This window comes from Telopea speciosissima, chromosome 7 (assembly GCF_018873765.1).
Source record: "Telopea speciosissima isolate NSW1024214 ecotype Mountain lineage chromosome 7, Tspe_v1, whole genome shotgun sequence".
Taxonomy (NCBI): Eukaryota; Viridiplantae; Streptophyta; class Magnoliopsida; order Proteales; family Proteaceae; genus Telopea; species Telopea speciosissima.
Window position 1 is genome coordinate 6,347,747 of NC_057922.1, and position 24,628 is coordinate 6,372,374.

At 39.1% G+C, this 24,628-nt stretch overlaps 1 protein-coding gene and 1 pseudogene across 2 annotated transcripts; both read right to left on the minus strand.

Moving 5' to 3' along the window:
- Positions 1–1,846: 1,846 nt before the first annotated feature.
- LOC122667438 lies at positions 1,847–2,819 on the minus strand (annotated as a pseudogene).
- Positions 2,820–6,204: 3,385 nt separating this feature from the next.
- Positions 6,205–12,187, minus strand: LOC122667071 (monooxygenase 2-like). Of its 2 annotated transcripts, none has more exons than XM_043863254.1 (5): positions 11,923–12,187; positions 11,734–11,796; positions 11,186–11,369; positions 10,832–11,060; positions 6,205–6,802 (listed from the first exon to the last, which is right to left on the minus strand). In XM_043863254.1, exons 1-5 carry the CDS (start codon positions 12,144–12,146, stop codon positions 6,222–6,224), a joined length of 1,281 nt encoding a protein of 426 aa, XP_043719189.1. In that variant the 5' UTR covers positions 12,147–12,187; the 3' UTR covers positions 6,205–6,221. The 2 variants fall into 2 exon arrangements, with proteins under 2 accessions (XP_043719189.1, XP_043719190.1); XM_043863255.1 differs by having other exon boundaries at positions 11,730–11,796; positions 11,923–12,135.
- Between the last annotated feature and the right edge of the window lie 12,441 nt (positions 12,188–24,628).

Sequence of the window (24,628 nt, forward strand, 5' to 3'; positions counted from 1 at the left end):
ATTGAGTTCCTTTTTTGTCTAGTTTGTCTGAAAATCCAATCTGTCATTAAAAAAAGAAAAGGGGGGGAGGGGGGGGGGTTCCTTTGATCTATCAATATGTGTATTATCTTACTCTATCCCTCTCCAACTCCCCCCCAACCCCTCGTTGTTCCAGATCTCTAATTTGATAGTAGCAATAATAGTGAAGACTGCTAGTTGTGGTAATCTTGCTGACTTCTCACGTATTCTAATACAATAACTTATACCAACAGGTCCTTTCTTCTTTCTTTTAATAAATCCAAGAGCATTGTCAATATTGAGGCTTGATTCATTGTGTTAGTGAGGTTAGCCTTGAGCACAAATGAATAATAGTAGAAGAGCCAGAACATTAGATGGGTTCAGCAGGATGGAACCACGTAAGATGAAACTTCTCGAGGGCTCCACTCGATCAGTTGGATGCTTTTGATCTTGATTTGGCAAGGGGAGCCTTTACAAATAGGTTGATTAAGTTGAGGGTAAGGTAAGGTTTATGGCATTAGAAATCTATCTGCTGCTAAAGCATGATAATAAAAAGTGTACTGCTTGATCCTTAAAAAATTGGTTACAAAAAAAGATGATATGGTGCTGCTGTGAAATTTCAACATTTGAAAGAGAAAACCACCCAAAGAAGATGCAGAAGAACAAAATGGGAATGATTAAAACCTTAAATCGTAGACCATTGTATGAAATTATGCAAAAATCAATAACATCAAACAAGCTGGTCATTGGTGAGGATTGAGAAAGTAGGGTAAGAATCAAAACAGTAAATCTTTGCCTCCTGTGATTCGATTAGATCATTCAGGAAAGATCTTGAGCAAATCTTCAAAACAAGGAACTAATTCAGTCACCAGATTCCAAACTTGAGTATTAATATGGGGAGATTTTGAGACACTTTTCACTTTTGAAGAATAAGGAGAAGAAAGGCTGTGAAGATGAGAAGATCTTATAGAGTCGTCCTACAGTTGCAGACCTAAGCTCGAGTTGAGACTGAGAGTTGGGAGTCAAGAATAAAATAATTTTGAGAACAAGATAATTTACAGGCATAAACGAGATATGGTCAGAATGATTACCCATAATTTTGAAAGGAAGTCATTTAATCCATCTGAACATAAAACAGGGTGCTGCAATGTATTGATTTCTCCCCTCATACTTTACTTCTTCTCAAACACGCGGTAGGAAGAAAATAGTCCCCTGCTTCATTTTACATCCACCCATTTTACTTTGAAGGAAATGGAGCCTTGGTGAAGTCCTGGTTTATTATTCAATAAAAAACCATCTCCTCTTAAAACTACAAAAGACAACATAGGGACTCCAAATTCTCATAGGCTGAAGCTCTTTGCTTAGGATTATATTTTTTTCTCAACTTGTTAAACATTCTTGGTTGCAGCTGTAAGATAGGCAGTCAATCAACATTGAGATCAAAAATGAAAGATAAATATCATCAATCTTTTCATGCCCTCTCCAGTTGTAAATACCATTTCTAAAAGGCAAACCAAGAATCCTTTGCATTGTTCTCTCTCCCCCATTTTTTTTTTTTGTAAAACAAGATTCTTCTTGAAGCAGTATATATATATTATGCGGTAGCTGTTGACAATTTTCATTCAAGGGAAAACAGCTGCAAAAATCTGCTCTAAAATCTTTGATGGATTCCAGTCAATTCAACAGTAAGTTAATAAATTGAATGTACTTCTCAAATCTATTAATCACAAATCTACAGATGCGCACAGAAAAATTGCATCCATGACTATTGAGTACAAACAACATGCATGGAAAATTTCTGATGGAAAGAAACAGAAACAATCAAAAACAGAGCACAACACGAAACACATTGGAGTTGCTAATTCTTGGGTATGTTCTTCCCCACAATCTTGGCCGGCGTAATCCGCAGAAGATTCCCAGGCTTCGCAGGAACCGCACCCTTGACAATCACAAACCTGAGTTCATTATCAATCTTCATAATCTTAAGCTTCCTGATCTTCGTCTTCGTTCCTCCCATCCTTCCAGGCATCTTCTTCCCTTTATAAACTTGTCCAGGCGTTGTTCCAGCACCACTGGAACCCAAAGCTCTGTGACTCTTTGAACCGTGAGTCATCGGACCTCGCCGGAAATTATGCCTTTTGATCCCACCTGCAACAAGAATGGAGAAGAATGGGTCATGGGTCCTATCTATGAAACAACATTAAAGAGGCAATAAATTTGAAAAAGTACAGACATAAATTTGAAAAAGTACAGACCTTGGAAGCCCTTGCCGATTGATTTTTCGGAGATATCAACAAGATCACCTTCATTAAAAATTTCATCAACGATGAGTCTCTGATTGGGCTCCAAGCCCTCAACAGAGACAAGACGAAACTCCTGGAGATGCATCATGGGAATGGCTCCCGCCTTGTGAGGTGACCCATTTCAGGTTTTGTGAGCTTCTTGTCTCTCACGCGTCGATATCCTACTTGAACTGCATTGTAGCCATCAGTGGACTCGGTTTTCAATTGAGTCACGATGTTTCCTTCTCTGAAACCGATTACTGTCTCTGGAACAGCAGTTCCCTCAGGCTCGAAGTAGGTCATCATTCCGAGCTTTGTACCCATTACTCCAATTCCGGCTTCATAGCTCATAACTACAGTGAAGGATTTATGACTATGGAATTGTTTGATTGTCTCTGTTTGGGGATTGAAGAGAACAGAGAGTGAAGAGAGGGATGGGAGATTGGTTTTGCGAGAGTAACTCGAGAGAGCACGACGAAGGAGGGCAGCGAGTGTGAGTTTTTGAAGTTCCAGCACAGATAGAGAAAGGGAAACGAGCATAAAAAGAGAGCGCCATTGACGCTGGGGAAGGTAGCGTCTTGCAACCGAGCGTGGGACTTTACTCCAATAAATCCCTTATCCATCTACCTGGGCTGGAGGAAGAAAGAAGAGGAAATTGTTTTCTAATCCAGAGATATGAGAGTTTCTATAGTACAGTCCGGCATTAAAAATTGGGTTGAATTAAATTTTGTGGCTAGGGATAGAAATAGAAATGTCCAGGCGCCTTGAGGGAGAGGAGTTTGCCAGATGAGGGTTGCAAAACAAACCCAAAGTCAGAATGGGTTAGGGTTTCATTTGTGCAAGGAAGATGAACGAGGAGAGGGAGTTGAGGAATTAGAAATACTCCCATTTACCTTCTGAAATAGCAGGGCAGAAACCTTCGTTCGTGAGAGGAAGATGAACGCCTACGACAGAGAGTTAGGGATTTATAAATAGAAACCACGATAAAGATGAACGCTGGCGTGAGGATGCAGTTTACGATGAGTTTGGTCAGAGCGTCGTCATTGTGAGAGAGGAACACCACCGTGGAGCACAAGTTCAGTTCGTTGTTGAGAGAGCAAAAACGAAGAGCGAATGGAGGGAAACTTTCGCTTGAGCCAAATGAAAGATAAATTACTATTTTAATTTAGACCGTCAGATCATCTAACGCCACGTGTCTTCATCTTAGGTATATAATTGAAATGTAATTGAGAGGTTGTAATTGAGAGGATAAAAATTCTTATTTATATGCTTCTGAAACATGTGGATGGCTAGAAACACGGACCTTTATCCGTTGCTGTAACTGGAGTACTGCTGTGTGCATCGTGCAGTGCAGCAGTGGCTATATGTGCACAGTGGGGCCCGTTGTGCACACATGGCCGCTGCTGCACCGTACGATACGCACAATTACAGTAGCAGATAAAAATTTCGAAAAACACATGGGGGAAACTGTCAACCCATACTGAGTTCTTTGGATGCTTTTATTTGGCTTGGAACAAAGAATGGAATCCGCCAAATTGGACCCGTATTGTGGAGGTTGATACTGATTCTTGGCAAATCCTGGTCAGGGAATTTGTAGGTATCAGTACTTAGGTCGATCACAAGCTGGATCCGCCGATCGGGTTCAATTTTTTTTATAAAGAATACATCAATCAAAACTTCCAAACTGATCCAAGCCGATACTGGCCAATATGGGTCCGATACAAACCGTTACCGAATCAAAAACCATTATAGTGGCTGATCAGGTCTGATCCCAGAAAGGTACCTTTTCCCAACGCCAACCTGATCCAAGGCCTATACAAGTCAATCCGGATCAGTATCGACTGAGACCGAAACCGATACCATGTTGTCCGATGCCAATTACTCCAGGTTGGGATTGCCGTATCATTCATCTATCCACAAGTGAATCTTGGTCAAAATCATGCAATAATGTTTTATTTTTTTGGTAAAGTAATGATGTTAGAAAACACACAATACGATCCCCCACCATATGATTGAATTGGCTCCTGGATTTAATTATGGTCAATTCATATGTTACTTTTACCTAAGGGTGCAAGTTTGGCCCTGTCGACCCTCACCCGCCCTCACCCGCCTTAAATCTAAACAAGGCCTGGGTTGAGATATTTGGCCCTAAGGGCGGGTCAGGACTGGAAATTTTTGGCCCTGAGTTAGGGTCGAGTCGGACTAGGGTTGAGGCCTCGGGTTAAGCCTGGTCCGGCCCAGCCCGATCTTGTTTTAAGTTATACTATATTGTTATAATATATATATTATTTTTACCAAAAAAATATAATATACCCAATATATATATTATAAACTGTAAACGTCACCTACATGTTGTTATAGAATATATTATATATGAAGACAATAAGTGATATAATATATTTTATTACAGTGTTATTTTATGCAAAATTGATTATTTTCTCCTCGGCCCATTCCAGCCCATGCATTTCCTTCTCCCTCCCCATAAGGGTCAGCCCGGCCGGGCCCGACCTTGAGAGCGGGATAGGGTCGGATTTTTCTGACCCTGAGTTAGGGTTAGGTCAGGCCCCAGTTAAGGGGACTTAGGGTTGGGCTAGGGTTCTATATAGCCTGGTCCAACTCAATCCTGTTGTAGCCCTACTTTTATCCATCAAATTAGTGGGCTAAAATAGCTAAGCAAACCTTCCAAAAGGTTACTACTAGGCAGATAGTTCCATCTCCAAGTCAGGTGGGTTTACTACTAGGTTAGCTACAAAATTTATTCTAACTTCTTTAAGTCCTTGAACACTCTTCTTGGTGGCGTTTTCTTCGGAGATTTTCTATTCATCCTAAATTTAAAATGTTTTTTGACGTGTCGTACATGCAGGGATCCATGTTAAAGTGACTATCTCAAAATTGACTCAAATCAATTCCCATTGTTCTTTTTGTGGATCTAATATTGCATCCATATGGCATCTCTTCATTTCATGTGATTGGATTAAGCATATCTAGACCGCATGCCCATTGAGATTGAGAACGGAACATCTCTGCCACTCTTCTTTGATTCAGCTGTGTGAGTCCCTCTTATTTGACAAACTTTGTTATAAAGCCATGTCTAAATGGTTATTTCTGTTCTTATCATAACTTGTTATTTTATTTGGCACTATAAGAACAAGGTGATACACAATGTTGTTAAACACAATCTGATGTGGACCATGAACAATATCTAGAAATAAAAATAAAAAAACAATACCCCGAAATGGTTGTGTGACCTTAATATCTATCCTCCTACCTCAACACCTTTTGATTTATCTACTCCATCTATTTATGAATTTTCAATATTGACTTGTATGGAATGTATGCCTGTATTTCACTACCCTATTCTCATGTGCGTAGGAACATCATCCTCTAATATAAACAGATAGGATGGGTATATTCCATTTTGTTGCAAGGTCAATTTAAACTGATAGCTGCAGGGTTTTTTTGGAACTAACAATTTTTTTGAGACACAACTTTTTGGTATATTCCAGGGCTTAGCTTGGAACATTCTGATAAGAAGGGTTATTCAATTAAGGAAGTGTGGTGTAATAACAAGAACCTTGTAGACATGATAAAATATCCAACTGCTGTTGTGCGGCCATAGCGATTACTTACTAAGCTGCTTATAGCTCATCAAGATTCTGTTTCTGCTTTTGTTACCCATACCACTAATGACCACATTTTGGACCTCTTTACCTTCTTAACAAATTTTGTAGCTACCAACAAGAAGCACCTTGTGATTAATGACAATATTGTACAACCGCTCTTATCTATGTCTTAATATATTTTCTTTTCCCATAAAAAGTAAACAAATAAATAAAACCCTTCCAAAAAAAAACCTTAGTTTAAAACTTGGAAGATATAGGACGTACAAATGAAACCCAACATTCGTCATATGGTTGGGATGTGGATCAAAACAAACAAATCCTAATCAATCTTAGTCTGAGCTGCATCTGATTCAGAAGATGAAGAAGAAACACTGGGAAGCTTTCCACAATCATAATTTGCGCCATCAAAAACCCTAGGGTAAAGAAACTTGTAGAAGATGGTATCCCTGAAGAAGTTCATGAACGAAGTAGAACCACTTTGCTGAACCCAACCCGAAAGATAAGACCCTGTGATCAAACTAGCGGCTCTCCATCTCCTCTCCTTCACATACTCTTCTATAGCTTTAGCTGCCTCTACACCCACAATCCTCCCATTGGATGAGAGGTAAGAATTTCCCAAGTGTCTTCCAAGGACGACTGCATCTTCAAGTGCTGAACCACCACCCTGGCCCAGATCTGGTGTCATTGGGTGCATTGCATCACCTGCAACCGTGATGCTCCCCTTGTACACGTGGCCAAATATTAGGTCCCATGGAACTCTGAACATCAATGGAGCCCACGTCAGTGTTTCCAGATCAGCATGTTGAACTACTTCTAAGAATACTGCAGGGAAGTCCTTGGCCAAGTTCTCCATTACATCCTTCTGTAGCAACTTGGGGTCTGTTATTGTAGTCTCCTCACCTGAAATAAATCATAAAATATTGTTTGAATCATTAATGGTAGAATGGTCTAAATTAGGGGTGTCAATTTAGGACCAGAACCGGTAACCGGTAACTGGAACCGATCTAGACCGACAAAAATCGGAACCAGACCACCCAATAGCTTATTGGGACGGATCTGATCCTAGTGATATACTATTGGTTCGGGCCGGTTCTTGTCCGGGTCTCCCAACGGGTCTAGAACCAATAGCCCATTAAGGACCCAGTAACACCGGAACCGTTGGAACCGGATGATATGTAAACAAATTGAATGGAAAATTAGATCTCTAAATCCCTAAAAGGTTTTAAACCCTAATCTATTAATAACATTACATTGTTTGAGACTTTTAACTGGTGCTCTTTTGTTGCTCTTTAAGTATATGAGTTGAGTTTGAAATGGAAATTATGAACTCTTAAAGCTAGTATATGAATCAATGTCTTTATTTTAGGCTCTACAAAGCTATATTTATGTATGATGAAGCTCCCGTTTTCCTATAGAAACTGTCATTGTCCTTGTTTTAGGCTGAATAATGTTCAAAATTGATTAGGAACCGGAACTGGACCACCCATTAGTTCACAATCCTGGGTCTCAGATTTGGATCAAGTAAGCTTATTGGGCCAGTTATGGTCTTGACACCTTAGAGTCGGAACCGCTAAGAATCCGGACCGATAGCCCAGAACCGGACCAATTGATACCCCTAGTCTAAATAACAAAGATATCAAATTTTTTAGCAAAACAGTCCGATTCTGCCCCATATGGTCAGTCAGTATCCGCCAATACCGATACCTTAGACCATGGACCTTAGTCATCTTACTGGACTTTCTTGACTGGGCTCAGAGAAAAATACACTTGTATTCAGGCCCAGATCTATACAGGACATTGATGGGGCCGGTTCTTGGGCTTGAGGATTTCTTGAATAAAATACATGTACATGGGACTCTATATTATAGTAGGGTTGTGATACGTCTCTGTATCAGAGAATTAGAAAGTAGACGAAGGAGAGAGAGGACGAAGGAGAAGAAGGAAAGAGATAGAAGAAGAAGACGAAGAAGAGACAGAGAATTGGGTGGAGATTGAGAATTCACTATTCATGCAATCTTACATGGGGTACTCGCCCCTATTTAACCATCTACCCCAACTTGCTTATCCATCTAGCATATTGACCCATCTACCCCCACAAACTAACCAAATACCATAGGTTCTAACTATTTTCTGTTATACTAGATACAAGGTTTGCCACATCAGCCTATGATCGTATCATTGCCAACCCCTTCGGAGAACCTTGTCCTCAAGGTTCAGTTGCATACAATGCCGCAAGTATAGCTTCCCACGATTGAACACCAAAAGTATTCTAATCGGTAGCTAAGTGTTTACACCTTCACAGGAGAGATGATTGTCCTTGTCCACGGAGATCTTCGTTTCTGCGTCAATAGTGAAACCGAAATGCTGGAAGGGGATTTCAGAACACGGTGTTTCCTGTGTAAATTTATAAAGCATTTAACCTACCTCAATCACTCCACAGCAAGTGTACCTTTCAATCATTTGCACTTTCATGAAATTCCTTTTCCCTGCCTTCTTTGCCCATCGACCAAAACCACCATAGACATTTGACAGAAGCACATAATCTCCATTATAATTAGGATCAAGCATAGAGATCTGCTCCTTTACTCGCTTCATCAATTCAAGGTTACCATGACAAGCACAAACCCCAAGCAGAGTCCTCCAAACAACAGCATTGAGCTCAATTGCGTCCTTGTCAAACCCATTAACGGCCAAACCAAAAATCAAATAAGTCCAAGAGACAACATTCCTTCTCTCCATCTCAAAAATTACTCTATGCGCCTCTTTAATGCTCCCACATTTTGCATAGAGGTCTACAAGGGCATTCCCATTTAAAGCAAGAATCACAGAGTTCCATGTCATGAGGGTCCCTTCAGGCATTAACCCAAACAACTTGTGTGCGCGCTCAGAAAACCCACAGGCAGCATACATGTGAACTAAAGTGTTTTGAACAAAGACCAATGCCTCACATCCATTTCTTATGGCAGTGCACTGTATCTTCTCACCCTCTATGGTGGTAAGTAGCTTTGTGCAGGCCTTGAGAAAAAAAGGGTAGGTGCTGGTGTCAGGTGTAACGGAGGAAATCTGCAAAAATGGCCGGTACAATTGAATGGCTGGTGCAGGGTTTTCACTCTCAGCATACTCCAAAATGGCCCAGTAACTCTCAAGATTCCCAATGATATCTTCAGCTCGAAACGAAGGGCTTCTGCTACCTTCCTTGACATCCATCGGCATGAGCCCAGTAAATCCAAGGATTCCCTGCTCAAGGTCATCAATGTGAGATTTCCATGGCGGCTTCGCCGTTGGCCGCACGTCGCTGCTCGACTCATTCAGGGAGTTTTCTTTAAGAGAGAAGAATAAAAATGGGAAATGAAGAAAAACAAATGGAAAATATGGGAGCGATGGATGTGGATGAGAAAAATGGAGAAAACGGGTTAGAGATGTAAAACTAAGAAGGTCGGTGATCTGATGTAGGAAGAAGATAGAGTGAAAGTGGCTGTCGGGTTTGTAAGGTGGGTTTATGGAGAATAGAAATTGAGAAAGAAGAAATAGGAAGAAACAGAAAATGGAATCCTTGGTGTCCATATAGGCCGGACCTTCGCTGGTCCAACAGCTGAGACGCCGGCAGCTGGATACGTGCAGAGGTGGTGGAGGCTCCGGTGGCGGCCGAATAATCACATCCTCTATTTCTTGTTTCTTCATTTCCCTCCAAAGCAGAACAGGGGAGGGAGTGAGATGAATGCATTGGATGTGCTCTGCCATCATCGTGAAACGAAGAGCTAGCACTGCGCCGGTGTTCTCCAGATCGACTTTGGGCATTCGGAAAGATACGACGGTTGGAATGAGCTCTGTTCCGGTTGGATTTTGACCGACGAAGGAAGGGAGCTGTGATGCAACGATTACTGTAGCGATCGGTTTTGGCGTTGGTTGTGTCGCCGGCTGCGTCTGGTCGATGCAATCAGTATGAAGGTGGTCATCAATCACAACGCTGGAATCCGGATCTGATGCTACAAGAGCTGAAACCAGTGAGGTTTGGTGCAGGGCAGTAGGAGAATGATGGAAACTAGTTGTGAGAGCTTCAGTGAAGGTGGACCAGGTGGTGAACGGTGTGGAACGATGTACCTGTCGGAACCATTGGCGAGCTGGTCCATCCATGTGAACGGAAAATACAAAGAGACGCAGATCGTCGGAAGTACGATGAAAATCAAAAAACCTTTCGGCTTTGAATATCCAACCAACTGGATCGGGGCCGGCGAAGCGAGGAAACTCGAGAAGCACGGTGCGGGCCTGAATTGGCGGAGCAATGGTAAGATCACGGGCGGTGGATGATCCTGGAGTGGGTAGAATGCCAGAACGCCGATCCGGCGACGCTGGAGGTAGGCGTAAGACCTAGTCTAACTGGCCGGTGATAGCAACGAGTTGCGCGGAGATATCAGAAATCGTAGCCTGCTGGCCAACGATTGTCGCACGCAATTCCTGGAGAATGGCACCGTGAGCGGTAGATCGCTCCTGCAGAGCTTTGACAGACTCGTCAAGTTGGCGCAAACGGGTACCCTCTGCCATGCTGGAAGAGCCGAGAGCAGGTCGGATCAATGATACGTCTCTGTATCAGAGAATTAGAAAGTAGACGAAGGAGAGAGAGGACGAAGGAGAAGAAGGAAAGAGATAGAAGAAGAAGACGAAGAAGAGACAGAGAATTGGGTGGAGATTGAGAATTCACTATTCATGCCCTCTTACATGGGGTACTCGCCCCTATTTAACCATCTACCCCAACTTGCTTATCCATCTAGCATATTGACCCATCTACCCCCACAAACTAACCAAATACCATAGGTTCTAACTATTTTCTGTTATACTAGATACAAGGTTTGCCACATCAGCCTATGATCGTATCAGGTTGCATCAAGCCATGACCCAGAAATTAATTAAAATTGAAATGCTAATATATACCATTAAATGTAGAACTGTAGGTCAGGAACCAATAGAGCTCTTTATCAGTGAGGGGAACAAAGCCAGCTCTTTTGCCTTGGTCTATGAACTGGTGGACTTCCTGCTTAAATCCATGGCCTTGAGGAAATACTGCTAGACTACGTATAGATGACCGGTTTGAATTGACTGGGTCCTTCAGTCCCAACCAGCGGGCAACCACCGAGTGTACACCATCACACCCTACCAAGACCTGTGTCGCACCCCAAAATGTGAAAATTCAGTATCAATACAAAAGTGGTGGCAGAAATGATCTTACTGAGTTTAAGAATCATTTTCAAAAATAAATAATCAAATAAGAAATCATTATGCACGAACCTTGGCCTTGATGAGTGTCCCATCGTCTAGACTTAAGATAGCAGCAGAAGAACCTTCGTCATCTATGGCGAGGGTACGGATGGAGGTAAGCTTTGAAGAGAAACGAATGGTACCAGGTCCCAATTCTCCTGCTAGTGTCTCCAATAAGGCTCTCCTATGGACTGCGATAGGTCCACTGAACATCCTGCATCCACCATTTAAATTCAACTTTTGTAGCATTGTAACCTAATATATGCAGCAGGGGCGATGATCATCTCATTCCATTGGCTCAAATGCTCAAAAATTCAATTTTTCTGCAACTATTTCAGGATAATTTAAGCATCTCTGTGCCGTCAATTAATTCATCCTGAGACGATATACCAAGAATTGCAGAGAAAGCAAACAACCATAAATTGGCATCATTTACATTGATTGAATCAGCAACAATATTTCAGATGTATATATTCAATCTCAGGTATCAATCAAGATAGCGAGAAGTCGCTAATTCGGAATGAAAGAAATTAAAAAAGGGAAATGGAAGATATAATAGAAGAGAGAAACAAACTCACTCGTTAATCCCTTTATAAGATACAAGTTGAGTAGCTCCATTAGCAACATTTGTGACGTATCCCCTGTCAAGAATTTCCGAATCAGTCAAGCAGGAAAAATGAAAATAGGATCTTTCGATCGATCTCGTTTCTGTGAGTTTGTGAGACACCAAGATTAAAATAGAAGGTAAGGTTAGTCGTAAAAATTACTTTCGGATAGGGGAATAAATGGAGATGAGTTTATGAGCAACACCGAGTGCTTGGAGAGCAAGCCATGCATTGGGAAAGAGTGTAAGAGCTGCACCAGTGGTTCGTAGCTCAGGGGATCTCTCCAGAACTAAAGCTCTAATCCCAACTCTCTTTAGGGCCAATGCCGTCGCTAACCCTGCAATCCCTCCCCCAACTATCACTACCTCCTCCTCGCTTATTTCCATTTTCTTCTCTCTCTCTCTCTGGATCTGGATTCTGGATTCTGGATTCTGGATTCTAGATCTTGATTCAGGGGCAGGGCAAAAGTTCTTAAATATAAAACCTACACAAACAGCACCCGAGAAGCGTCAGCTTAGACGTCATGATGTAACCCATGAGTAACCAGCAAGGATCGAGAATAATAGCCGTCCGCGACCAGAGTCTAAAGAAAGAAAGAAAGAAAGAAAGAAAGAAAGACGGAAAGAAAGCCAGCCCACCACCAACGACCACCATTGACATCCAAGGTGCAGCCACTAAAAGTAGGGTTAATTACTATCATTACCTTACACTTAGCCTATATTTATTAAAACTATCCTATCTTAAACTTCTTTTCTAATACTATCCTGCATGCTTTTAAACTTTTACATCTCCTTCTACCCTCATGTTTTTAAATACCAAAATTGTCCTTACTTTTCACCAAGCAATTGCTAATCTATTTAACCTACCATTCTTCTTCTATTTTTTTTAACTATTTTTGTCATTAAAATAGTAAAAAATGAAAGCACCCACTGCTTCTTCTCTCTCCCGTCTTTTACTGCATTCGATTCTTTTTTCTTCAATTATCTATTTAATTAATATACATTTCATCATCATCGTTCTTCTTCGAACAAATCGACCTGATCCTCACTGTGATCCAGTTCTTCTCCTCCGTCTCCGTTATAGGTGCGTTCCTTTCTCCGAAACCGATTCATCTTTCATGGATTCTTAACTGAAATCACCAAGAAGACAAAGACAATCTGATGATTGATCTTGTGGTGTTCTATCCCATTGCTACGAGGTTGAGGAGAGAAGAAGATGGTCGTGTAGAGGTCAATTGTAATGGAGAGGGAGGGTTGCCTTCTGCTTCTGTGAATATGAAGAGGGAGAAGAAGAGTGCCGACTCGAGAATCACACTGTAGGTTAATAAAAAATCAAAACACGAAAAGGTAAATTGAATAAAAAGTGGAAGAGAGAGAAATGGGGTGCTTTGAAGAGAGTCAATTTGTTCCATGGTTTTAGTGCACAGTATCGAAACGGGTATCGATAACCTACAAAATCAATACGATACCGATACGGTATCGACCTGGATCCACTGTATCTGACAAAATTACCCATGAATCTCCTTAAAAATGAGCTTTTTGATCATTTTACCCCTTGTCCGTACCATGCTACCAATACGGTATCTAGGGCTGCAAGTTTGGCCCTGTCGGCCCAAACCCGCCCTGGCCCGTCCTGAGCCTGAACAGGGCATGGGCTAAGATTTCTGGCCCTAAGGGTGGGTTAGGGTCAAAAATTCCTGGCCCTGAGTAAGGGTTGGGTCGGGTCAGGGTTGAGACCTCGGGTCAGCCCGACCCTGATTTTGGCCCTGAAGAAATTTCTTTATTTATTTAAACATAAAAAGTATTTTATGCATATCAAGTACTTAGCGCACTTGGTAGTTTGTATGCTATAAAATCAAATAGCTACCAAAAGGTCTTGGGTTCAAGCCTCATCTCTCACATCTTTTGTCTTGTAATTTTAATTTAATTATTGTAGGGCCAGGGCGGGCTTGGGCTGGGCTTGGGCCGCTTGGCCCATCAGGGTTAGGGTTAGGGTCAAGGTATTTAGGCCCTAAATCAGGGTTAGGGCGGGCCTGGCCCTAGCTATGACGACTCAGGGTTGGGCTAGGGTTTTAAAAAGCCGGGCCCAACCCGACCCTGTTGCAGCCCTAACGGTATCGATATCGGTGACTATAAAAATCGGTACGTATCACCCGATCACCCGTATCAAGCGATATGATACCGATACTTAGAACCATGATCTCTTCAAAGAAGAACGATGAGAATGAAAAGTTGGAATAAAAATTAATTAAATATAAAAATTGAAGAAAACAAAGAAAAAATGAATGGAGTCAACTAGGTGAAAAGGAAGGGCAATCTAGGTATTTAAAAACATGAGGGTAGAAGGAGATGTAAAAGTTTAAAAGCAGGGTAGCATTAGTAAAGATATTTTTTATTTTACATTTAAAGCCACTCATATAAGCTTATATTATTACTGGAAAATAGAAAAAGATAAGCTTATATTGCTGGGGGCACCAGTAAAACTTTACTCTCAATAATCTCTAATTTTCTCATGGGAGAATGTTCTCTATGCCGCAGTATAGCCTACATCCAGGCACATGGGCAGTCTGTGCAGGGGGGCAATGTGGTCATTGCACTCAACCCCATGTGCCTGGGCGCAGGCTACACTGCAGCACAGAGAACATCGCCCATTTTCTCATTTATAGTCTGCTAATTTGAGCTATGTGACAGAATGATATGACAATTCTAATAGTTGGCTAGGCATATTTAGGTTTAGATTAGACACATATCACTTTTCAAATTTAAGTTCAATCAAATATAGTCCCTTCTCTATATCTATGCATCCTTGTATTTTTATGGATTATGAATATGGTACATAGATTTTCAAATCTTTATTTCGTCATTTGTATATATCCGTTTCGATTGAAACATGACATGTAAGTAATGAACCTTTTGGCCTACTTATCCACAAATTTTAAGATCTATCTCATCTGCCACATGGTAGATATTTGAGTAATTCGATAAACTTATCCAAATGAATCATTCAATAAAACTTTTTTTTATGAGAAAAAAAAAACAAACTCAAAAAAAAAGGAAAAAAAAAAAAAGAAAAGAAAAAAAAAAAAAGAAGAAGAAGGATTACATCCATACTAAGAACGTGCTCAATTGGCCAAGTTAGAAATTATACTAAATAAATGCACATCTTTAACCATCATATTTATAAACTGATCTTAACCCAAAAAAAAAAAAAAAAACTGTTTAATCAAGGCAAAAATATCTGAAAGATGAAAACATACTGTTTAATCAGTAATATAAACTCACAAAGCAAGAAGGCAAAAATATCTGAAAGATCAGAATAAACATATCCATGATCCATCCTTGCTAGCGCCCTTGAACGCTGATTTTAGATTGAGCTGATTTCCGATAGGCATTGTAATCCATGAAAAACTTACTAAAAGCAAGATCTCATGAGTTCAGGTTCTAAAATAGAATGGGATCAAACGACAATGTCGATTCAGTTCCAAATCAGTCACGAACAGCCAAAGACATGATAGAATCGGAAGGAACCGTCCAAAATCGGCTGAATCGGTCATGGCTAATTCTTATGAAATGGACCGATCCGATTCCCATTTTTAAAAGCCCTGATTTTAGTTCACCGTGAGTAGACTTTGTAATGAAAACTGAAGAATATCACATGTGCCATTATAAATATCCTGAGTTTCAAATTTCTCTAATACACTTAATATGCGCTAAGGCTCAATCCAATGGATTGGAGCTCTTACCTAAAAACAAAAAAAAACCAATGGATTGGAGCTGATGGAGCCACCCAAAGAGCTGGTTTCATTTTGCTCTTTAACCAATATTATTTTTCTGGTAATTCTCTTTAAAAATTTGGATTTCAAAAATTCTAACTGTTGCGTCAAGAAACCTGCTGGAGCGAGCACACCCTGCAAGACAAGATTAGCAGAGAATACCGGGCGTCACCGGTGATCTCACTCCGATACTTAAGTTAGATCTCTAAGCAACAGATGATTCAAAGAGAATTCAGATAGCTGTGATAAGTGTTACCTCCCTTACTTAAGGTGGTTGAAGGGTAGAATCGTGCCCAAATAGGAAAGTTGGATTCTCGGAGTGGAGTGAGTACGTTTGGGAGTGATGCGTGGGATAATGTTTATCCATAACTTCCCACGCGCCTGATTAGGCGCAACGTGGGCGAGAATCTCGGGCCATGCTGGCCCTTGGTAATCTTTGCGTTATCTACGCGACATATGGAGGTTGTCCCTCCCACACCTGGCTGTGACCAGGTTGTTGTCATCTGAGGGCGGACGCGATGCCCCCTAGCGGTGGTGTGGGCTGGAGTGCGACCAGGCGCCCCGCTCTGTATGTCGCCCACAGCTTGGCATCCAACTCGTGACACAGGAGTTCGCAGGCTCGTACTCAGTTAGGCGCGGTCTCAGTTCTCAATTCGCGACCCCACTAGCTCGTTCTCACGGTGCCGGGTTCTTTGTCCTATCACTAACCCTTCTTTTTTTTTTGGGTTAAAAACATCTAGCCTCACATATATATGAATCGCATGGCCAATGAATTATCAAATAAACAAATTATGGAAAAAGAGAGTATACTTTGTGGGTGTATACTTTCCTCGCATAACATGAATACATCTTCATCAAATCAAAAGCATCAACTTGTTGCACACTGGTCAGTCCTAGGAACCCCCAAACATCCAATGTCACCCAGGAAAATTGGAGCCAACATTTAGGTTTTTATATGAATGGTACGGAGGTGTGAGACTTGATATTTTTTCGGCCATGGTATCCCTCGTACATTTTCTATGCGACATTTGATATCATAAGTCAGTAGGGCATTAAAAGTAAAACTAAATTCTAAATTAAGTAATGTAGTTCAAATTATTAGCATCTCGTTGGTAAGATGTACATCTCACCGGTGAGATATGAAAGATATTTTTTTTAAAAAGGAAATACATCTGAACACTATTACACAAAAGCTTCAATTCAGGTAGACATGGATACGCCTTCATCAAATCAAAAGCATCAATTTATTGGACATTGGTCTGCCCCTGGAGCCCCCAAACATCCAATGCGACCTAGGAAAATTAAGCCAGCACTTAGGTTTTTATATGATTAGTACGAAGGTTTGTGACTTTGTATTTTTTCGACCATGGTATGCCTCATATATTTTATACGGGACATTTAATGTCATAAGTCAGTACGGCTTTAAAAGTCAAAATAAATTCCAAATTAAATAATGAAGTTCAAATTATTAGCATCTCGCCGGTAAGATGTACAACTCACCGGCGAGATACGAAAGATATTATGTTTTAGAAGAAAATATCTCTGAACACTGTCACACAAAGACTTCAATTCAGGTAGACATGAATACATCTTCACCAAATCAAAAAATCAGCTTATTGCACATTGGTCAGTCCTTGGAGCACCCAAACATCCAATGCCACCCAAAAAATTGGGGCCAACATTTTGGGTTTTATATGATTAGTACGGAGGTTTGAGACTTGGTATTTAATCGACCATGATATATATGCCTTGTACATTTTATATGTTACATTTAATGTCACAATTCGATAGGCATTAAAAGTCAAAATAAATTCCAAATTAAGTGATGTTGTCCAAATTATTAGCATATTGTCGATAAGATGTATATCTCACCGGCGATATATCAAAGAAATATTTTTTAGAAGCCAAACACCTCTTAACACAGTCACACAAATGCTTCAATTCAGGTAGACATGAATACCTCTTCATCAAATCAAAAACATCAACTTATTGCACATGATCAGCCCTTGGAGCCCCAAACATCCAATGTTACCCAAGAAAATTGGGGCCAACATTTAGATTTTTATATGATTAGTACGGAGGGTTGAGACTTGGTTTTTTTTTTTGTCAGGGTATGTCTCGTATATTTTCTATGGGACATTTGATGTCATAAGTCGGTAAGGCATTAAAAGCCAAAGTAAATTCTTAATTAAGTGATGTAGTTCAAATTATTAGCATCTCGCCAGTAACATGTACATCTCACCGGCGAGATTCGAAAGATATTTTTTTAGAAGGAAACACCTCCAAACACTGTCACACAAAAGCTTCAATTCAACTAGACATGAATACCTCTTCATCAAATAAAAAATATTAACTTATTGCACACTAACCAGCCCCTGAAAGCCCCAAACATCCAATGCTACCTAGGAAAATTGGGTCCAACATTTAGGTTTTTATCTGATTAGTACCGAAGTTTGAGACTTAGTATTTTTTTGGCTATGGTATGCCTCGTACATTTTATATTGGGCATTAGATGTCATAGGTCGGTAGGGTATTAAAAATCAAAGTAAATTCCAAATTAAGTGGCGTAGTTCAAATTATTAGCATCTCGTCGGTAAGATGTAAATCTCACCGGCGAGATACGAAAGAAATTTTTTTTTCAATTGGCAAACATCTCCAAACACTATCACACAAAAGCTTCAATTCAAGTAGACATGAATACCTCTTTATGAAATCAAAAACATCAATTTATTGTACACTGATCAGCCCTTGGAGCCCCCATATATCCGATTCCTCCCGGGAAAATTGGGGCTAGCATTTAGGTTTTTATTTGATTGGTACGGAGGTTTGAAACTTGGTTTTTTTCCGGCCATGGTATGTCTCGTATATTTCATATGAGACATTTGATGTTACAAGTCGGTAGAACAATAAAAGTCAAAGTAAATTCCAAATTAAGTAATGTAGTTCAAATTATTAGCATCTCGCCGGTAAGATGTACAACTCATCGGTGAGATATGAAAGATTTTTTTTTTAAAAAGGAAACACCTATGAACACTGTCACACAAAGGCTTCAATTCAGATAAACATGAATACCTTTTCATCAAATAAAAAACATCAACTTATTGTATACTGGTCAGCCCCTAGAGCCCCCAAATATCTATTGCCAACCAGGAAAATTGGGGCCAACATTTAGGTTCTTATATGATTAGTTCGAAGGTTTAAGACTTGATATTTTGTCGGCCATGGTATGCTAGTACATTTTCTATAGACATTTGATATCATAAGTCGATAGAGCATTAAAATTCAAAGTAAATTCCTAATTAAGTGATGTAATTCAAATTATTAGCATCTCGCCGGTATGATGTACATCTCACCGGTGAAATACAAAAGAAATTTTTTTTAGAAGGAAATACCTCCGAACACTATCACACAAAAGCTTCAATTCAGATAGACATGAATACCTCATCAAATCAAAAGAATCAACTTATTGAACACTGGTCAACCCCTGAAGGCCCCAAACATCCAATGCCACTTAGGAAAATTGGGTCCAACATTTAGGTTTTTATATGATTAATACAGAAGTTTGAGACTTGGTCTTTTTCGGCCATGGTATGCCTCATACATTTTATATGGGACATTAAATGTCATAAGTCAATAGGGCATTAAAAGTCAAAGTAATTCCAAATTAATTGATGTAGTTCAAATTATTAGCATCATCTTACCGGTGAAATACGAAAGATTTTTTTTTTTTTGAAAGAAACACCTCTGAACACAGTCAAACAAAGGCTTCAATTCAGGTAGATACCTCATCACAAAATAAAGCATCAACTTATTGCACCCGGGAAAATTGAGGTCAACATTTAGGTTTTTATTTAATTAGTACGGAGGTTTGAAACTTATTATTTTTTCAGCAATGGTATGCATCGAATATTTTGTATGGGACATTTGATGTTATAGGATCCACATCCTCTACTTCCTCAGCCCTACTTCCATCCTACTTCCATGAGTTCCTAGCGTGCCACGTGTCCTGACAACCATCCAACGGTGGTTATTTAAAAAATTCAAATTTGTTTGAATTCCAATCCCCATCTATTTGAACCACTTTAAACCTCAAACCAACCCCATCTGATCGGTTCAAAACAAACCAAACCGAACTTATCTCCCTCAAAACAAACCCATTTCACTCATTTGCCTAGGGTTTCAGATCGAACGAACATCCAATGCCACCTAGGAAAATTGGGTCTAACATTTAGGTTTTTATATGATTAGTACCGAAGTTTTAGACTTAGTTTTTTTTCGGCCATGGTATGCCTCATATATTTTATATGGGACATTAAATGTCATAAGTCGATAGGGCATTAAAAGTCAAAGTAATTCCAAATTAATGGATGTAGTTCAATATATTAGCATCTCGCCGGTAAGATGTACATCTTACCTGTACATCTTACCGGCGAAATAAGAAAGAATTTTATTTTTTTAAAAGAAACACCTCTAAACACTGTCACACAAAGGCTTCAATTCAGTTAGATACCTCATCATAAAATAAAGCATAAACTTATTGCACAATAATCAGCCCCTTGAGCCCCAAACATCCAATGCCACACGGGAAAATTGAGGCCAACATTTAGGTTTTTATATAATTAGTACGGAGGTTTGAAACTTATTATTTTTTCAGCTATGGTATGCATTGAATATTTTGTATGAGACATTTGATGTTATAAGTCGGTAGGGCATTAAAAGTCAAAGTAAATTTCAAATTAAGTGTTGTAGTTCAAATTATTAGCATCTCGCCGGTAAAATGTACAACTCATCGGCGAGATACGAAAGAAATTTTATTTAGAAGCCAAACACCTTTGAACACTATCACACAAATGCTTCAATTCAAGTAGACATGAATACATCTTCATGAAATCAAAAGCATCAACTTATTGCACACTGGTCAGTCCTAGGAGCCCCCAAACATCTAATGTCACCCAGGAAAATTGGAGCCAACATTTAGGTTTTTATATTATTGGTACGGAGGTTTGAAACTTGATATTTTTTTGGCCATGGTATCCCTTGTATATTTTCTATGGGACATTTGATGTCATAAGTCAGTAGGGCATTAAATGTAAAAGTAAATTCTAAATTAAGTAATGTAGTTCAAATTATTAGCATCTCGTTGGTAAGATGTACATCTCACCAGCGAGATATGAAATAAAATTTTTTTAGAAGGAAACACATCCGAACACTATCACACAAAAGCTTCAATTCAGGTAGACATGGATACGTCTTCATCAAATCAAAATCATCAATTTATTGGACACTGGTCTGCCCCTGGAGCCCCTAAATATCCAATGCCACCTAGGAAAATTGGGGCCAGCACTTAGGTTTTTATATGATTAGTACGAAGGTTTGTGACTTTGTATTTTTTCGGCCATGGTATGCCTCATATATTTTATATGGGACATTTAATGTCATAAGTCGGTAGGACTTTAAAATTCAAAGTAAACTCCAAATTAAGTAATGTAGTTCAAATTATTAGCATCTCGCCGGTAAGATGTACAACTCACCGACGAGATACGAAAGATATTATTTTTTAGAAGGAAATATTTCAAAACACTATCACACTAAGACTTCCATTCAGGTAGATAAGAATACATCTTTACCAAATCAAAAACATCAGTTTATTGCACACTGGTCAGCCCTTGGAACACCCAAACATCCAATGCCACCCAAAAAAATTGGGACCAAAATTTTGGTTTTTATATGATTAGTACGAAGGTTTGAGACTTCGTATTTATTCGACCATGATAAATATGCCCCGTACATTTTATATGTTACATTTAATGTCACAATTCGGTAAGCATTAAAAGTCAAAGTAAATTCTAAATTAAGTGATGTTGTCCAAATTATTAGCATATTGCCGGTAAGATGTATATCTCATCGGCGATATACGAAAGAAATATTTTTTAGAAACCAAACACCTCTTAACATAGTCACACAAAGGCTTCAATTCAAGTAGACATGAATACCTCTTCATCAAATCAAAAGCATCAACTTATTGCACATGATCAGCCCTTAGAGCCCCAAACATCCAATGTTACCCAAGAAAATTGGGGCCAGCATTTTGATTTTTATATGATTAGTACGGAGGTTTGAGACTTGGTATTTTTTTACCATGGTATGCCTCGTACATTTTCTATGGGACATTTGATGTCATAAGACAGTAGGGCATTAAAAGCCAAAGTAAATTCCTAATTAAGTGATGTAGTTCAAATTATTAGCATCTCGTCGGTAACTTGTACATCTCACCGACGAGATACGAAAGATGTTTTTTTAGAAGGAAACACCGAACACTGTCACACAAAAGCTTCAATTCAACTAGACATGAATACCTCTTCATCAAATAAAAAACTTCAACTTATTGCACACTTGTCAACCCCTGAAAGCCTCAAACATCTAATGCTACCTTGGAAAATTTGGTCAAACATTTAGGTTTTTATATGATTAGTACCGAAGTTTGAGACTTAGTATTTTTTCAGCTATGGTATGCCTCGTACATTTTATATTAGACATTAAATATCATAAATCGGTAGGGTATTAAAAGTCAAAGTAAATCCAAATTAAGTGGCGTAGTTCAAATTATTAGCATCTCGCCGGTAAGATGTAAATCTCACCGGCGAGATACGAATTTTTTTTTTTTTCAGTTGGCAAACATTTCCAAACACTATCACGCAAAAGCTTCAATCCAGGTAGACATGAATACCTTTTTATCAAATCAAAAGCATTAATTTATTGTACACTGATCAACCCTGGGAGCCCCCAAATATCCGATGCCTCCTAAAAAAATTGGGGCTAGTATTTAGGTTTTTATTTGATTGGTACGGAGTTTTGAAACTTGGTATTTTTTTCGGCCATGCTATTCCTCGTATATTTGATATGAGACATTTGATGTTACAAGTTGGTAGAACATTAAAAGTCAAAGTAAATTCCAAATTAAGTGATGCAGCTCAAATTATTGGCATCTCGCCTGTAAGATGTACAACTCACCGGCGAGATATGAAAGATATTTTTTTAAAGAGGAAACACCTCCGAGCACTGTCACACAAAAACTTCAATTCAGGTAGACATGAATACCTCATCAAATCAAAAGAATCAACTTATTGAACACTGGTCAATCCCCGAAGGCCCCAAACATCCAATGCCACCTAGGAAAATTGGGTCCAACATTTAGGTTTTCGTATAATTAATACAAAAGTTTGAGACTTGGTATTTTTTCGGCCATGGTATGCCTCATACATTTATATGGGACATTAAATGTCACAAGTCGATAAGGCATTAAAAGTTAAAATAATTCCAAATTAATTGATGTAGTTCAAATTATTAGCAACATCTTACCGGCGAAATATGAAAGAAATTTTTTTTTTTGAAAGAAACACCTCTAAACACTGTAACACAAAGGCTTCAAGTCAGTTAGATACCTCATCATAAAATAAAGCATCAATTTATTGCACATTAATCAGCCCCTACAGCCCCCAAACATCCAATGCCACCCGGGAAAATTGAGGCCAACATTTAGGTTTTTATATAATTAGTACGGAGGTTTGAAACTTATTATTTTTTCAGCTATGGTATGCATTGAATATTTTGTATGGGACATTTGATGTTATAAGTCGGTAGGGCATTAAAAGTCAAAGTAAATTTCAAATTAAGTGTTGTAGTTCAAATTATTAGCATCTCGCCGGTAAAATGTACAACTCACCGGCGAGATACGAAAGAAATTTTATTTAGAAGCCAAACACCTTTGAACACTATCACACAAATGCTTCAATTTAAGTAGACATGAATACATCTTCATCAAATCAAAAGCATCAACTTATTGCACACTGGTCAGTCCTAAGAGCCCCCAAACATCCAATGTCACCCAGGAAAATTGGAGCAAACATTTAGGATTTTATATGATTGGTACGTAGGTTTGAGGCTTGATATTTTTTCGTCCATGGTATCCTTCATATATTTTCTATGGGACATTTGATGTCATAAGTCAGTAGGGCATTAAAAGTAAAAGTCAACTATAAATTAAGTAATGTAGTTCAAATTATTAGCATCTCGTTGGTAAGATGTACATCTCACCAGCGAGATATGAAAGATATTTTTTTAGAAGGAAACACATCCGAAAACTATCACACAAAAGCTTCAATTCAGGTAGACATGGATACGTCTTCATCAAATCAAAATCATCAATTTATTGGACACTGGTCTGCCCTTGGAGCCCCTAAATATCCAATGCCACCTAGGAAAATTGGGGTCAGCACTTAGGTTTTTATATGATTAGTACGAAGGTTTGTGACTTTAAATTTTTTCGGTCATGGTATGCCTTATATATTTTATATGGGACATTTAATGTCACAAGTCGATAGGGCTTTAAAAGTCAAAGTAAACTCCAAATTAAGTAATGTAGTTCATATTATTAGCATCTCGCCGGTAAGATGTACAACTCGCCGGCGAGATACAGAAGATATTATTTTTTAGAGGAAAATATCTTTGAACACTGTCACACAAAGACTTCAATTCAGGTAGACATGAATACATCTTCACCAAATAAAAAACATCAGCTTATTGCACACTGGTCAGCCCTTGGAGCACTCAAACATCCAATGCCGCACGAAAAAATTTGGTTCCAACATTTTAGTTTTTATATGATTAGTACGAAGGTTTGAGACTTGGTATTTATTCGACCATGATAAATATGCCTCGTACATTTTATATGTTACATTTAATGTCACAATTCAGTAAGCATTAAAAGTCAAAGTAAATTCCAAATTAAGTGATGTTGTCCAAATTATTAGCGTATTGTCGGTAAGATGTATATCTCACCGGCGATATACAAAAAAAATATTTTTTAGAAGCCAAACACCATTTAACACAGTCACACAAAGGCTTCAATTCAGGTAGACATAAATACCTCTTCATCAAATCAAAAGAATCAACTTATTGCACATGATCAGCCCTTGGAGTCCCAAACATCCAATGTTACCCAAGAAAATTGGGGCCAGCATTTAGGTTTTTATATGATTAGTACAGAGGTTTGAGACTTGGTATTTTTTTGGCCATGGTATGTCTCGTACATTTTCT